This window comes from Herpailurus yagouaroundi, unplaced genomic scaffold (assembly GCF_014898765.1).
Source record: "Herpailurus yagouaroundi ecotype Mexico unplaced genomic scaffold, PumYag 141, whole genome shotgun sequence".
NCBI classification, from domain to species: Eukaryota; Metazoa; Chordata; class Mammalia; order Carnivora; family Felidae; genus Herpailurus; species Herpailurus yagouaroundi.
This window is the reverse complement of record NW_024412396.1, coordinates 54,508,926-54,524,335: the sequence shown is the minus strand read 5'-3', so window position 1 is coordinate 54,524,335 and position 15,410 is coordinate 54,508,926. Positions and strand designations below refer to the sequence as shown.

General features: G+C 37.2%; 1 protein-coding gene across 5 annotated transcripts in view; it reads left to right on the top strand.

Moving 5' to 3' along the window:
• The window catches only part of CEP128 (centrosomal protein 128), a 398,532-nt gene that overhangs the window by 47,946 nt on the left and 335,176 nt on the right, over positions 1 to 15,410 (top strand). For all 5 annotated transcript variants that reach the window (XM_040477908.1, XM_040477910.1, XM_040477907.1 and 2 more), the window contains one exon: positions 12,592 to 12,708. In XM_040477908.1, the coding sequence (XP_040333842.1) occupies positions 12,592 to 12,708 (117 nt within the window). The remainder of the gene's footprint in view (positions 1 to 12,591; positions 12,709 to 15,410) is intronic.

Sequence of the window (15,410 nt, the reverse complement as noted above, 5' to 3'; positions counted from 1 at the left end):
TTTCTTTTGAGGAGAATTCTTTTGTTTTGTCATGTTACCTAGTTTCCTGTCCTTTATATGTTTTAATAACTTGTTATGTGTCCTGTACCTGTGAGCACTACTATATTCAAAAAAGGTCATATACTGTCCTGGGACTGGCCCTTCAGGAGGTGTTTTTGGAGTGTGTTGCATGCTCTCTGTTGTGAGTCTGGTTGCTTTATCTCCCTATTCATGGTGGTGGTTTGGACCTTTCACCTGGTGTGCTTTGATTTGTGCGTTGAAGAAACCCTGGAAAAAATTTAAAAAGGAGAGGGTGGTGGAAGAAGCCTTATCCCATACAAAGAGAGAGAAATGACAGGGGTGGGGAAAAGGAAAAGAAAAAAAAAAAGTGACCAGGCAGAAAATCAGAGAAATTATATGGCTTAATCCGTAGAGAGACAGGAAAATAGAGAAGAAGGAGATATGAAAGAAATGTAAAAAGAATAGATTAAAAATGTCTGCTTAAAGAAACCAACATTCAGAGAAGGGAAGAAATCAGAGGAAGAAAAGGAAGAAAAAATGTATATATAAAATAAGAATTGACCAAGAATCAAATCAGAAAATGCAAAACTGGAGAACTGATACCTGATGGTGCGTTGGAACCGGGGGCTGCGCTGGTCTGGAGGAGAGGCTGTCTGGTTCCTCAGAGCCCATCCTGCTCCGGTAAATACACAGTTATCAGGCAGGGAGGGGTGGGGTTTGGTGTAGGTGGCCCGGCCTCCACTGGGAGGCCGCTGTCCTGTTCCCTGAAGCCTCACCTTGTTGGTGATGGGGAGAAAAACGATGACAACCTAGTTTCTCCTCCCCAGACCAGGTGTCTCAAACCACTCTGTTCAGGCTGTCCTCACAGTGTTGCGTGGGCGTGAACCCGGTTTGTCCCGCTCCACTATCTCCCGCGCCTCCCAGTGCTCTGCTGGGATTCAAACCCCCATGTCTTAAAGGATCCCGCTCTGCCCTGGTTCCAGGGTAGTGTCATTCCGCCCAGCCAGCCAACAAAGGGCCTCTGGCTGGCAGGTGCCTGCTGGGTCTTTTGTCCTTGGAATGGCTATATATCTTCTTCCTACAGCATTCAAGGGAAGGAACTGCTCTCTCCTACTTCGCCTCTGAGCTCACTACCCAGCCAGGGGCTGGCTCTGCCTTCCTCCTAGACACACATAAAGGGTGTCAGGCTCCAATCTGCCAGTTGAGGAAAACTCACAACCCTGGATCATGTTAGAAATTGGTTCTTTCTCTGTTTTTTTTTCTGTTCCCCGGTCCATGGTTTTTCTCTTGTCCAAATACAATCCTACACTTCCACAGCCTCTCTTTCTCTTCCTTTTGTCTCCACAGAAACGGATCCCTCCCCTCCTTGCCTCCCCACCTATTTTATCTTTCCCAATTCGCAGTCACACACCTTTGGCCTGACAAGTTGTCACGTGGGCCCCTGGAGATGTTTCTGTCACTCTGTAACCAGGATTCCTGGAATTCCAAGTCTTCTGGCCTCAATACTGCCGTGCTGATGGATGAGGGAGATTCGGGTCCCCCTACTTCTCTGCCATGTTGACTCCTCTCTCTTAGAGTTAGTCTTTTTACTTTGTTCTTCAAGTTTATCTTGTGTAATTTTTACTCTGCATTTCTGAATACATTTTGGAATCAGCATGTGAAATTTTAAAAACCTGGGATCTTGATTAGATTTCATTGTGTCTATAGGTCAACTTAGCATTGAAACGTTTACAATGTGAGTTTTCCAGTTCATGAACATAGCAAATCCTTCCATTGCTATTTTATAGTGTTTAATCTAGAGGTCTTATGTCTTATACATCATTTTTAAGATTTGCTTTTTGACTTTGATATTTTTATGACACTATAGAGTGTCACTTAATATTATAAAAATTAATCTTTGTCTTTTATTTGGAGGATTTACCCTATCACATTTATGTAAATATTCATTTAATTTATATAAATCTACCATATTATGTTTCCTTTCAGTTGGTTTCACCTGTATTTTTCTTTTTTTACATTTTTTTCTTGTGTCCTTTGGATTTATTAGTTTTCTTTAAAAAAATTTTTTTTTAAAGTTTATTTATTTTGAGAGAGAGAAAGCGTGAGTCAGGGAAGAGCAGAGAGAAAGGGAGAGAGAGAGAATCCCAAGCAGGCTTCACACTGCCAGTGCAGAGCTTGAACCCATGAACTGTGAGATCATAACTTGAGCTGAAGTCAAGCATTTAACTGACTGTGCCAGGCACCCCAATTTTTCATTTTAAAATTTTTTCCATATTTATTATCTTGGTTATTGTACCTTCTTTTGTTATATTTTCATGGTTAATATAGATATTAAAACATGCACTCTTAATTTATCAAATCTTAATATAAACTAGCACTTCAAGCTTTTTCCAGAAAATACATGGATCTAAGAACACACTAACTCCTTTAACTTGTGTTTCCACTTTCATGTTCTTATTGTCAGTAATTTTCATTCTTTATATAATTGATCCACGTAACACATTACTGTTATGTTTTATACAGTAATATTTACTCTTTAGCAGTCTTCATTTCTTTCTCATTCCTTTTTGCATTTTGAGATTCCTTTTCTGCCCTAAGAACATAATTTGAAATTTCCTTTACAGTGAATATATACTTGAAAAATCCAGTTTAGAATTTCATTTGGAATGGGTTCTTTGGTGACAGACCCTCTCTGTATTTGTCTGAAATGCCTTTACTTTCTTTGTTGAAAGAGATTTTCACTGGATATAAAATTTGAAATAGTCCTTTTTCTTTTTTCCCTTGTCTGTATTTTGAAGATATTTTATTTCTCAGTTCTATTGTTGCTGTTGACAAGTCAGCTGTGAGTCTTGGTGCTTTTTTTTTTAATTTTAATTTTTTTTTTACATTTATTTATTTTGTCAGAGACATAGAGCACAAGTTGGGGAGGGGCAGAGAGAGAAGGAGACACAAAACCCAAAGCAGGCTCCAGGCTCTGAGCTGTTAGCACAGAGCCCGATGCGGGGCTTGAACTCACAAACCGTGAGATCATAATCTGAGCCAAAGTCAGACACTTAACCCATTGAGCTACCCAGGCGCCCCTTGTTGGTGCTTTTATTTATTTATTTATTTAAATTTTTTTTTTTTTAACGTTTATTTATTTTTGAGACAGAGAGAGACAGAGCATGAACGGGGGAGGGGCAGAGAGACAGGGAGACACAGAATCGGAAGCAGGCTCCAGGCTCTGAGCCATCAGCCCAGAGCCGGACGCGGGGCTCGAACTGACGGACCGTGAGATCGTGACCTGAGCCGAAGTCGGACGCTTAACCGACTGAGCCACCCAGGCGCCCCTTGTTGGTGCTTTGTTGATAGTCATATATATTTTTCTCCAATTTGATTTTGAGTTTTTCCTCTTACTCTTTGGTTTTCTGCAATTTTACTATAGTGAGCTTAGTTGTGTTCTTTTGATTTGTACCTATTCCCTTTGTTTCTTAGGTTCATTTTTATAAATTTTTATTCATTTTTTTCATTCTTTATTTTGAATATTTTCTTCTGAACTTTCATATAATTACTTTCTCTTCAGCTTAACCAACTCTATTAATCCACCCACTGCTTATCATGTTTCACTTAGAATTTTCATTTCATCATTTTTAATTTTGTAGTTCTTTGCCAAAATCCTTAATCTATGTATCTGTCTTTCATAACTCCATTGTTAAGATCTTTTTTTTTTAATTTTGTTAATGTTTATTTATTTTTGAGAGAGAGGGAGAGGCAGAGACAGCACAAGCAGGGAAGGGCAGAAAGAGAGAGGGAGACACAGAATTTGAAGCTGTCTCCAGTCTCCAAGCTGTCAGCACAGAGCCCAATGTGGGGCTCGAACTCACAAGCTATGAGATCATGACCTGAGCTGAAGTCAGAGGCTCAACTGACTGAGCCACCCAGGTGCCCCATCCATTGTCTAGATCTTCTAATGGTCTGTTTTTTTCTGTTCTTCTCATTTTTCTTGGATTTCGATCACAATTGTTTTTGTGTACTGTTTATTTTTGATCGGTTACTTTTGTTTGACAGAAAATACATTTCATTCTTCTTTAAGAATGAATAATTTGATAATTATTGTGTATGAGAGGACATAATTACTTTTTGTTATAGATTAAGAGCTATAGCAATCATGGATTTCCTTGTTATTTTTGCTGAGCTGTTTCAATGTTAAACTTCAGTGCTGGGGTTCAGCTGTTTCTGGTTCACCTTATTGCTAGTGGATAGCTCTTCAGGATTGTAGCCTGAAGGCTGGGTGTGGAGTGGGGGAAGTTTAACTAGGGATCTCCTTCCTTAGAAAGGTACCCAACTCCAGTTTTCCCCCTGTAACTCCACACATTGGTTAAAAACTCTATTTAGCTTCTCAGTGTCACAACTGCTTTTTCTGAAGCAGGCTGATATTTCAGGGAAAAAAGATGGACTAATCTCTCTTACTTTCTTTCTTCTCTTTCATATTGGTCTCCTTTTTTTTTTTTTTTAAATTTTTTTTTTCAACGTTTTATTTATTTTTGGGACAGAGAGAGACAGAGCATGAACGGGGGAGGAGCAGAGAGAGAGGGAGACACAGAATCGGAAACAGGCTCCAGGCTCTGAGCCATCAGCCCAGAGCCCGACGCGGGGCTCGAACTCACGGACCGCGAGATCGCGACCTGGCTGAAGTCGGACGCTTAACCGACTGCGCCACCCAGGCGCCCCTCATGTTGGTCTCCTATGTCTTCTTTTTTTTAGCTTTCTAGTACCTTAAAACTGATTTTTGTTTAAAATATTTCTAGTTTTTCAGTTTCTTTTGGTGGAAGGTTTGGTGTAAATTATCTGATCTGTCATTTTTGGAAATGAAACTCTCTGAATGTTTTCATATGTATCAGATTCTTTTACTATACTTGGTATTTCTAATGCTATTTTTGCCAGGACTTGTTATTTTGCAGCTGTAGTATGAAGCTCCTTTTGCTTGGTACATAGGTGCACAACTTGTGAGCATGCTTATAACAAAGACTTTGCTCCAAACTCAGAAATCTTCAGTGTTCTGCTGAGATTTTTTAGTTCTGAGTAAGCTGTGGACATTGTTTATTTGGGATAGTTTGAGTTTGGAGTTTGAAAGTACTGATTTGCATAGTGCACATCACGTTTGTTAATGGTTCACCTTTCACTACTGACAAAGAATCCATAATGAAGAGTTATCACTTTATTTCTATTTCTTTCATGTAGTAAATAAAACTAGTAAGAAGTCTCTACATGGTCAAGGGCATTAATGGGGATCTGACATGTAATTACTGAGCTAAAAGTTAACAGTTGAATTTAAAAAAAAGTCCAACTTCTTTCATACCATTATTACCATGTATCAAGATTTACTACACATCAGATAGACCTATGATTGCACAACTGGATGTCACACTTCACTAACGCTCAGCTCATTGGTGTAATTGGTGTGTATAATTTGCCAGTTTACCCAGCTGTCCAGTGTGCCCAGCTCATCAGGGCATATCCTGTTATATTGTCTAAACCTGGAAAATTATACACACTTAATTGTGCGCTGGTTGAGTTGTTCATCTGCCAGTTCATCCCATCAAGTTGTGTTGCTACAGCTTGTTTTGTGTTTTCTGTAATTTCCTTTTAAAGTAAGGGTGTCACCTAAGTGAGGGCATCTCATACATCATGTGGGTGTATGTAGTCCTGATTGAGAAACAATTTCCTAATGCAAAACTTAACAATAATGTTGAATTTTAGAAGGTCTTCTGAAGGCCACATGATGTTTGCTTCTAATTTGTACAAGGCTTAATATAGATTTTTGTGACTCACTTGTTCCAATTGAAGTCAACATTTACACTTCATAACTGTTTGACATATTGTGTTGTATTTGTGAATTCATGATAGCATGCTGTCAGAGAAGATGCAGTTTTGTTATTTGAATGTTAAACTTCACAACATCTGCAGCTATTTCCCATCTAGATTTAAGTTCAAAATACAATTACCAAAGTGAGACATGTTCACTGTGGAAAACTTTAAAATACTGTATAAATATAGAAGGAAAAACGAATGCCTGCCCTTATCTCCCACCAATTTCAGTTCTGTTGGTAACCATTGTTAATCACATTTATTGTACATTGTTCTAAGGTTACAGTTGTTTATCGTGCATTTTCTCAGTAACTAAAATATATCTTAAAAGTTTACAGGACACAATTTTCTTTGAGAAGCAAAAAGTATTGGTTCCTATCACACGTGCCAAGATCTGATTTGTTAATCCTTTGTGACTCATAGAATTTTGTGGGTTTAGTTTCTTTCTTTCATACTTCCCATTGGAAGGGAATAGTTATTGATTATAACATAATATTATGAAAAATATTTTCTGTTAAGACTTAATTTTTGTAATAATCAATATTGCATGGGCCTCATACCACAGGGAAATTTCAGCTTATTAGTTGTCTCCATTCTACCCATTTGAGTGTGATATGTGTATTTACTAAGTTTGATTATTCATGGAGTAAAAGTCTATTTTATTTTAGTTTTCTATAGGGCAGTAACTGTTTAAATTAAAAATGTTCATGTGGATCCAGCTGTTTCTGCAAGAGTTGGTCATTAATTGAACTTTGAGAAATCTGTCGACACTGCACTTAGGATGACATGGTTATTGCATAGATTACAGCAGCAGAATATATAACAAGTATTTACTGAAATGGATTTTAAACCAGCAGATATTGTTCAGGATATGAAGAATCAACATACTGAAAAGCCAGAATACAATCCCATAAACAGAATGCTTTTGCTTCTTTTACCTTCTTTCATTAAATGCTAACATTAAAAGACATTCTAATTTGTATTTTATTATTTTGCTGTTTTTATAACAGCAGATTTAGGGCTTTTTCAGATCTTAGTAATAAATTTAATTGATTCATATCAACTCTGATATGTTACCTTTCCAAATTTTTTCTTGTGGTTGATTTTGAGTTTCATAGCATTGTGGTCTGAAAATATGGGTGGTATGATCTCGATCTTTCTGTATTTCTTGAGGGCTGATTTGTGTCTCAGTATGTGATCTATTCTGGAGAACGTTCCATGTGCACTGGAGAAGAATGCATATTCTGCTGCTTTAGGATGAAATGTTCTGAATATATGTTAAGTCCATCTGGTCCAGTGTGTCATTCAAAGCCATTGTTTCCTTGTTGATTTTTTGACTAGATGATGTGTTCATTGCTGTGAGCGGGGTGTTGAAGTCTGCTACTATTATGCTATTGCTATCAATGAGTTTCTTTATGTTTGTGATTAATTGAGTTATATATTTTGGTGCTTGCACATCTGGTGCATAAATGCTTACAATTGTTAGGTCTCCTTGGTGGATAGACCCCTTGATTATGATATAATGCCCTTCTGCATCTCTTGTTACAGTCTTTATTTTAAAGTCTAGATTGTCTGATATAAGTATGGCTACTCCGGCTTTCTTTTGTTGACCATTAGTATGATAGATGGTTCTCCATCCCCTTACTTTCAATCTGAAGGTGTCTGTATGTCTAAAGTGGGTCTCTTGTAAACAGCATATAGATGGCTCTTGTTTTCTTAAATATTCTCTTACCCTGTGTCTTTCGATTGGAGCATTGAGTCCATTGATGTTTAGAGTGAGTATGGAAAGATATGAATTTATTGCCATTATGATGCTTGTAGAGTTGGAGTTTCTGGTGGTGTTCTCTGGTCCTTTCTAGTCTTTGTTGATTCTGGTATGTATGTATGTATTTATTTATTAATATTTATTTATTTATTTATTTTCATCTTTTCTCCCCTCAGAAAGTCCCCCTTAGAATTTCTTGCAGGGCTGGTTTAGTGGTCACAAACTCCTTTAATTTTTGTTTGTCTGGGAAACTTTTTATCTCTCCTTCTATTTTGAATGACAGCCTTGCTGGATAAAGAATTCTTGGCTGCATATTTTTCTAATTCAGCACACTGAATATATCCTGCCACTCCTTTCTGGCCTGCCATGTTTTTGTGGCTAGGTCTGCTACAAACATGATCTGTCTTCCCTTGTAGGTTAAGGACTTTTTTTCCCTTGCTGCTTTCATGATTCTCTCCTTGCCTGAGTATTTTGTGAATTTGATTATGATATAACTTGTTGATGGTTTTTGTTGAAACTAATGGGGGTCCTCTGTGCTTCCTGGATTTTGATGTCTGTGTTTTTCCGCAGGTTAGGAAAGTTTTCTGCCATGATTTGCTTACATAACCCTTCTACCCCTATTTCTCTCTCTTCCCCCCTGTGATTCTGATGTTGTTCCTTTTTAATGAGTCACTGATTTCTCTAATTTTTAAATTGGGCTCTTTTGCCTTTATCTCCCTTTTTTTCTGCTTCATTATTCTCCATAAGTTTGTCCTCTATATCACTGATTCTCTGTTCTGCCTCGTCCATCCTTGCTGCTGCTGCATCCGTCCGTGATTGCAGCTCAGGTATAGCATTTTTTACTTCATCGTGACCAGTTTTTACTTCTTTTATCTCTGCAGAAAGGGATTCTAATCTGTTTTCGACTCCAGCTACTATTCTTATTATCGTGATTCTAAACTCTGGTTCAGACATCTTGCTTGTATCTGCATTGGTTAAGTCCCTGGCTGTCATTTTGTCCTGCCGTTTCTTTTGGGGTGAATTCCTTCGTTTCGTCATTTTGAAGGGAGAAAAGGAATTAATGAGGTAGAAAAAATTAAAGTAAAAAAATTAAAATTAAAACAATATTAAAATTAAAAAATTAAAAACACACAAAAAGAATCGAATAAATGATGCTAGATCCTAGGTGTGTTTTGGTTTGGGTGTTGAAAGTGGCTTGATAGATTAGAGAAAAAAGGGGAAAGAAGAAAAAAAAAGGAAATAATTTGAAAATTTGAAAAAATGAATACGCTGAAGTAGACTAAAATGAAATGATGGATGTAAACTAGAATTTGGACAAATTTACACAAAAGTAAAAAATATAGTAACAAAATTAAAGAAAAATATTTTTAGTAAAAATGGAAAATCAAAGTGAATTCTTTCTCTTTCTGTATTCAAGAAAGAGAAAAGATATGAAAAAAAAAAGTGAATAGATGGACCTGCTAACATACTGAAATATGACTGAAATTACTTCGTTTTACCCTGGATGTCAGACTATGAAGCGCTTTATAGTCCATAAACTAAGCAGGAGGTAAGATTTCTGTTCTTGAAGAGCGAGGTTGGCCCATTTGGGCGGGGCTGAGTTTAACAGCTCAGTTCTCCAGTAGATGGTGCTGCTAGCCTACTGGGGTGGATTGTTGTGGCACTTGAAGGTGCATATGTGCATGTGTGGGAGTGGTGAAAATGGCATCACCCAGCTACCCAGTCTCTAGTATTGGAACTCTCTTCTCCTTGATCAGCAATCTCTCACCCGTCCTTTGTCTTCAGCTTTCATCCACTCCCTGCTTTTACACTGTCCATGACTGAGCCCCAGGTTGTACCTCTTTCCTGAGTTTTGTCTCAGATGTGGCCATTTCCCCTGGCCCCTTACTTCTGAGGGACTGCAGCTTTGACCCGTTCTGCCCCTCTGCGGAGGGTCTCACCAAGCAATGGCTGAATGCTGGCCGCACCCAGGAAAATTTGCATTACTGTGCTGCTGACGAAGCCCATAGACTGCGGCCAGGTGCCCGCCCGCCCCGGAAAAAGTTCTTTAGATTGTGTAGCAGCAGCATCTCAGGGATTATGGAAAATCACAACACATATTTGGCACTAGTGTTCACCCTTAATGACCTTGTTCCAGGATCAGCGATGTTGCCGTTCTCTGGGGTCTGCTCGGCCCAGGTTGCCTCCCAGCCTCTAGCAAATGTCCTTCCAGCAGTGGAACTGCTTCTCCCCGTGTGGCTCAAGAACCTCCTGGACCCCACTCTTCTCCTGGGGATTTGCTGTTAACCAGAGCACTGCCACGTATTGAGCTGCAGAGTTGCAGACGATCTGCGGTCCCCCTGTTTATAGTCTTAATGGAATTTAAACCCTCTCCTTTCTCTTTTTTCCCTTTTTAGTTCAGTTCCTGTGGCTGTTCCCAATTTTCCACTTTCTCTCCAGCTGCTTTTGTCGGGGGTGTTTTTCCTGTATTCTCCCCACTGTCTCTGTTCTCTCTCCACACTCAAAAGCACCTCTCTGCCCTCTGCGGCTTCTCTCTCAAGTTCACTTCTCCGCACTGCGTACCTTCTGACTTCTGTGGTTCAGGTTGTGCATATTGTTGTGTTAATCCTCAGATCACTTTTCTAGGTGTGCAGGATGGTTTAGTGTTGGTATGAGTGTATTTCATGGATGGAAGACACAAAAAACTTCCATGCTGTTCGTCCATCTTGGCTCCCTCTACATTCATTGTTTTAGAACTCTTTCTATCTTGTAAAACAAACTATACCCATTAAGTGACAACCCCCCAAACTCCCGTTTTCTAGTCCCTGGACGTCACCTTTCTACTTTCTGCCTGTATGAATTTCACTACTCCAGGTACCTCATATAAGTGGAGTGATACAGTATTTATCTATTTGTGACTGGCTTATTTCACTTATCATAATGTCTCCAAGGTTTATCCATGTTGTAGCATGTGTAAGAATTTTATTCCTTTTTAAGACTTAATAATATTCCATTGTATTGTGTAAATCACATTTGGTCGATCTATTTATCTGTCAGGGGACACTTGGGTTGCTTCCATCTTTTGGCTATTGTGAATAATGCTGCTTATGAACATGGGTCTACAAATAACTCTTTAAGACCCTGCTTTCAATTCTTTTGAGTGTATATCTAGAAATAGAACTGCTGGTAACTCTATTTTTATTTTTTAAGGAAGCAACTTACTGTTTTCCATAGAATCTGTACAATATTATACTCCCACTAACAGTATACTAGGGTTCCAGTTTCTCTCCAACACCTATTATTTTCTGTTTTTTTTTTTTTTTAATTGTTCTGTTTTTTTTTGGATAGCCATCCTAATCATTGTGAGATGGTTCTGTATTATTTATTTTCTGATGAATGTTGCTATTAGTTACTTTTTACATTCATAGTGAATATAAAGGTATTTCAATTTTGTAAAAATTGCATGAATTAACCTTTTGTTTTTTTAGTATATATCCAATATTGTTTTCTGCTACAGTAGGTACTGCATTTATTTCAGATGCAGTAGTAAATTGTTAAATGGGACAAGGTTGATTACTAGGATAAATGAAAAGCTTAATGCTAAAGGATGTTTTGAGTTTTTAGTAAAGCACTGTGAATATCACAGTAAATATCTTAGTTGTTTTTAAGCAGCAGAAGTTGGAAACCCAAGAATGATCATTCTTAGTAAATAGTAACTGCTAAATTTTTTGATAGGATATTTTTGTTCAGTGTTTATTGACAGATTAAACTTATATTGACCAATGTCTTTTTAAAAAACAACTTGATTTGAGCTATAATTTATCATAAAATTAATCTGCTTTATGTGTACTGTTCAGTGATTTTTTAAAAAAATTTTTTTTTCAACGTTTATTTATTTTGGGGACAGAGAGAGACAGAGCATGAACGGGGAAGGGGCAGAGAGAGAGGGAGACACAGAATGGGAAGCAGGCTCCAGGCTCTGAGCCATCAGCCCAGAGCCCGACGCGGGGCTCGAACTCACGGACCGCGAGATCGTGACCTGGCTGAAGTCGGACGCTTAACTGACTGCGCCACCCAGGCGCCCCCAGTGATTTTTTAAATGTACTGAGTTGTGCAACCATCACCATAATCCAGTTTACAACATTTCCATTGTCCCAGTAAGATTCCTTGTGACCAAGACCCTCCTGGCTACATAGAATTGTTGGCAAAAGATTTCTTATAATGAGGCTGTATTTATTGCTTCTCTTAAATGAATCCAAATGTTTTCTATCCCTTGTATTCTGCTTCACCAAATATACATTGTCAAATAGGTAAATTTTATTTAGGGGTCTGTATAATGATACACATGAAATGTATTTGAATTTGTACAACTTTTAGCAAGGAAAATCTTGCATCAGAGAAAGAAATTTTTTCATGTTTATTTTAGAGGGTCCCAATTAAACATTTTTCTGTTTGACTTTAGTTTTTGATCTTTTACAGCTGGTTTATTTTCAGTAGATCACAGTAGAAAAGATTGACAAGCTCATGAAAAACGCTTTTAATTATTTGCTGCTCATAGACATCAAAACCTTTCTAGGCAGGTCATGTTTATAGATAATTAAAATGAAAAAGAACTAAATAGATCAGTTTATCATTAATAGAGTAATAAATGCAGTTGTTGGCAAACTTGGCATTTTCCTTCTAATTCACCAGAGGGCACTCTTTTCTAGTCTATTTTAACTCTGATCTTCTGATTATTATATTATACTTTGAAAGATTTAAGTCCTTCATTGGGTTCCAGGTCTGGATTATTTGGAGACTAATGATTGTTTTCTTCTGTAACTTTCAGTTTTTTGTGATCTGCTTTATAATAAGCATCGTTAAAAAGGGCACTATAAACAAGCTATTATTCTTAAATGCTATATAGGCAGTAGTGTATGCGGCATGAAATATCTCTCCAATGTTGTCTTTTATTGCCTACCAGCTCTATCATGTCACTGTTTCTGTCTGTTGATGTTAAGGTTTCAGATCGGGTGGAACGACGGCTTCAGGAAATAGAGAGAGAGATGCGCACAGAAAGGGAGCTGGTGGAAAGACGGCAGGATCAACTGGGACTTATTTCTTTGCAGCTACAGGAGGTTTGTAAAAAAAAATACCTTCTCAGAGAGTAAATCTTTTTTTTTTTTTAACGTTTATTTATTTTTGAGACAGAGAGAGACAGAGCATGAACGGGGGAGGGTCAGAGAGAGGGAGACACAGAATCTGAAACAGGCTCCAGGCTCCAAGCTGTCAGCACAGAGCCTGACGCGGGGCTCGAACTCACGGACCGTGAGATCTTGACCCGAGCCGAAGTCGGCCGCCCAACCGACTGAGCCACCCAGGCGCCCCTCAGAGAGTAAATCTTAAGTTTGATAATTACTTAGCTGCTGTTAAAATGATTAGAGTTCCTTGGTTGTTGCATGTGGCAGTATATTTCATTCCATATGAGAAATATAGCATATAGTTTGCATAGTTCAGTGTGAAGAAGACAGCCCTACCTGGTTCAAACCCAAAGTCTGCTGCTTGCTAGCTTTGTGACCTTGAGCAAGTTCCTTAGTTTGTCTGGGCTCATTTTCTCTGTGGAAAAGTGGAAATAATAATAGTTTTTACCTAATCAGGTTTTTACCTAATGTAGTGTCTGGCATGTATTCAAAATGTTAACTGAAAGTATTATTCTGATAAATTTTCCTTGGCATGAACTAGACCAGGGGTCAACAAACTATGGCCAATGGGTCAAATGTGACCCACTGCGTATTTTTGTAAATAAAGTTTTATTGGAACAAGCTGTTCCATTCTTACTATTTGTGGAAGGTGGTGTTTATTTTGTTCTTTGTTTTTATTTTAAAACACCGTGGCAGCATTGAAGAGTTGTAAAAGAAACTATCTGACCCACAAAGCCTGAAGTATTGACTATCTGGTCCATTTATAAAAGTTTGCCAACCCCTAGACTGGACTATGGTCAAACCATTTCAAAATTGAGATCACTTACCTTTCAGGTATCTTTTGAAATTTCAGACTTATGAGGGCATTGAAAAAATTACAACAAAGGACTTCTGTATACTCGTTACCTAGATTCTCCCAATATTCACGTTTTACATGAATAAATTCACATTTTACTTGTTTTATCATTATATGTGTATGTATGTTATAATAATCATAATAATGTAAAATAATTATTTTTATTAGATACGATTTTTTTGAGCTGGTTGCAGACACGATGTAAATACTTACATAGCTAAATAATAAGGTGTGTACATTCTCTTCCATAATCACAGGAAATTAATTTTGGATCAATACTATGCTATAATCTATAGTTTTTTTTTTTTTTAATAACCTATAGTTTTTATTCAAATTTTGCTACTAACATCCTTTTCTGGTCCAGGGTACAGTACAGGGTCACATATGGCATGTGACCATCATGTCTCTTTGGTCTGGAACAGTTTTTTCAATTTTTCTTTTTTGTCATGACCGTGATAACTTTGCAGAGTACTGGCCAGTTATTTTGTAGAATGCCTTTCTTTTTATTTTTTTGATGTTGCCTCATGACTAAATTCAGGTTATGTACTTTTGGCAGGAAATCCAGAGAATTGGTATTTCACTTTTCCCAGGATATCTTACTAGGAGGCATGTAATGTCCATTTGTCCCTTTACCAGTAAAAATGGAACATTTGGTTGAGGTGTTATCTGCCAGGTTTCTTCACTGTAAATTTTACTATTAGGCCTTTTTAATTATTTATTTTATGGGGAGATTCTTAGAAACTTGGAAATAGCTTATATCTTATCATACTTTTACCCACAGATGTTAACATTTATTAATATTCTCTCTTGAAACAGTTAAAACTCCTAAGTGATGCTAAATGGTGATTTTTTTTTTTTTTTGCACATTGCATCATTTTTTCTACATTTATGAATTGGATTCCTACTGTGTGGAAGGGCTTTGCTTTTTCTCTTAATGTTGGTGTAGATTTGTGAATTCTCACTATATTACATTGGTGATGTTTTATTACTATCATTGTAGAAAATTAATTTGTTGAAATTCCCTTTAAATGTGTCTTAGATCTATATATAAAGTATAAAAAATTAAAACAAGAAAACTTAAAAATTAAAAAAATGATTTCTTTCTTCTTTACAAAATGGTTTTCTCTAAAAATGGTGTTCTACAAATGCACTTATGTGTGCATGAACATCACTAACTCTTATAAATTGATGGATTAAAATTTTTTCCTAAGTATTAGGAGACACTGCCAATTGAAAATTAGGAGCAAAAAGTGCAACCTTAAATTATAATGTAAGCTGACAGAAAGATCTACTTTTGTTTTCTAAAGTTCCGTTTTTCTCCGTTTCACAAAAGGAGGCATACCCTTGTTAGTTGGTAATTACTTTGAAGAGGATACTTTGTTGAATAATTAGATACAGCATGTGGGTAGCCTTTTTTTTAAAACCTTGATTTTTATACATTTGTTCTCAAAGCAAATTGCATCTGGTGAGCTTAAGAATAGTACTGAAGAGACAATTGTTCTTTTTTACAAGAGAAAATTAGAGAAATTTTCTGTACTTATTTTCCTCTTTCTTTGCAGAATGCACAAAATTACAAAGAAAGAAGGAGAGGAAGATTGCTTCCCACCCCTATTCTTGAGAAACCAGAGCCTGAATATTTGCATTGTAATTGTCAATTTGACTAAAAGCTTGAGTTGTGATTTGGAATTCCATCTCTGACAATACAGTAGAGGATCACTATTGATGAGAAATGTTTAATTTCATATTTTGTCACTTTAAGTGGTGACCTATATGCTTTTAAAAG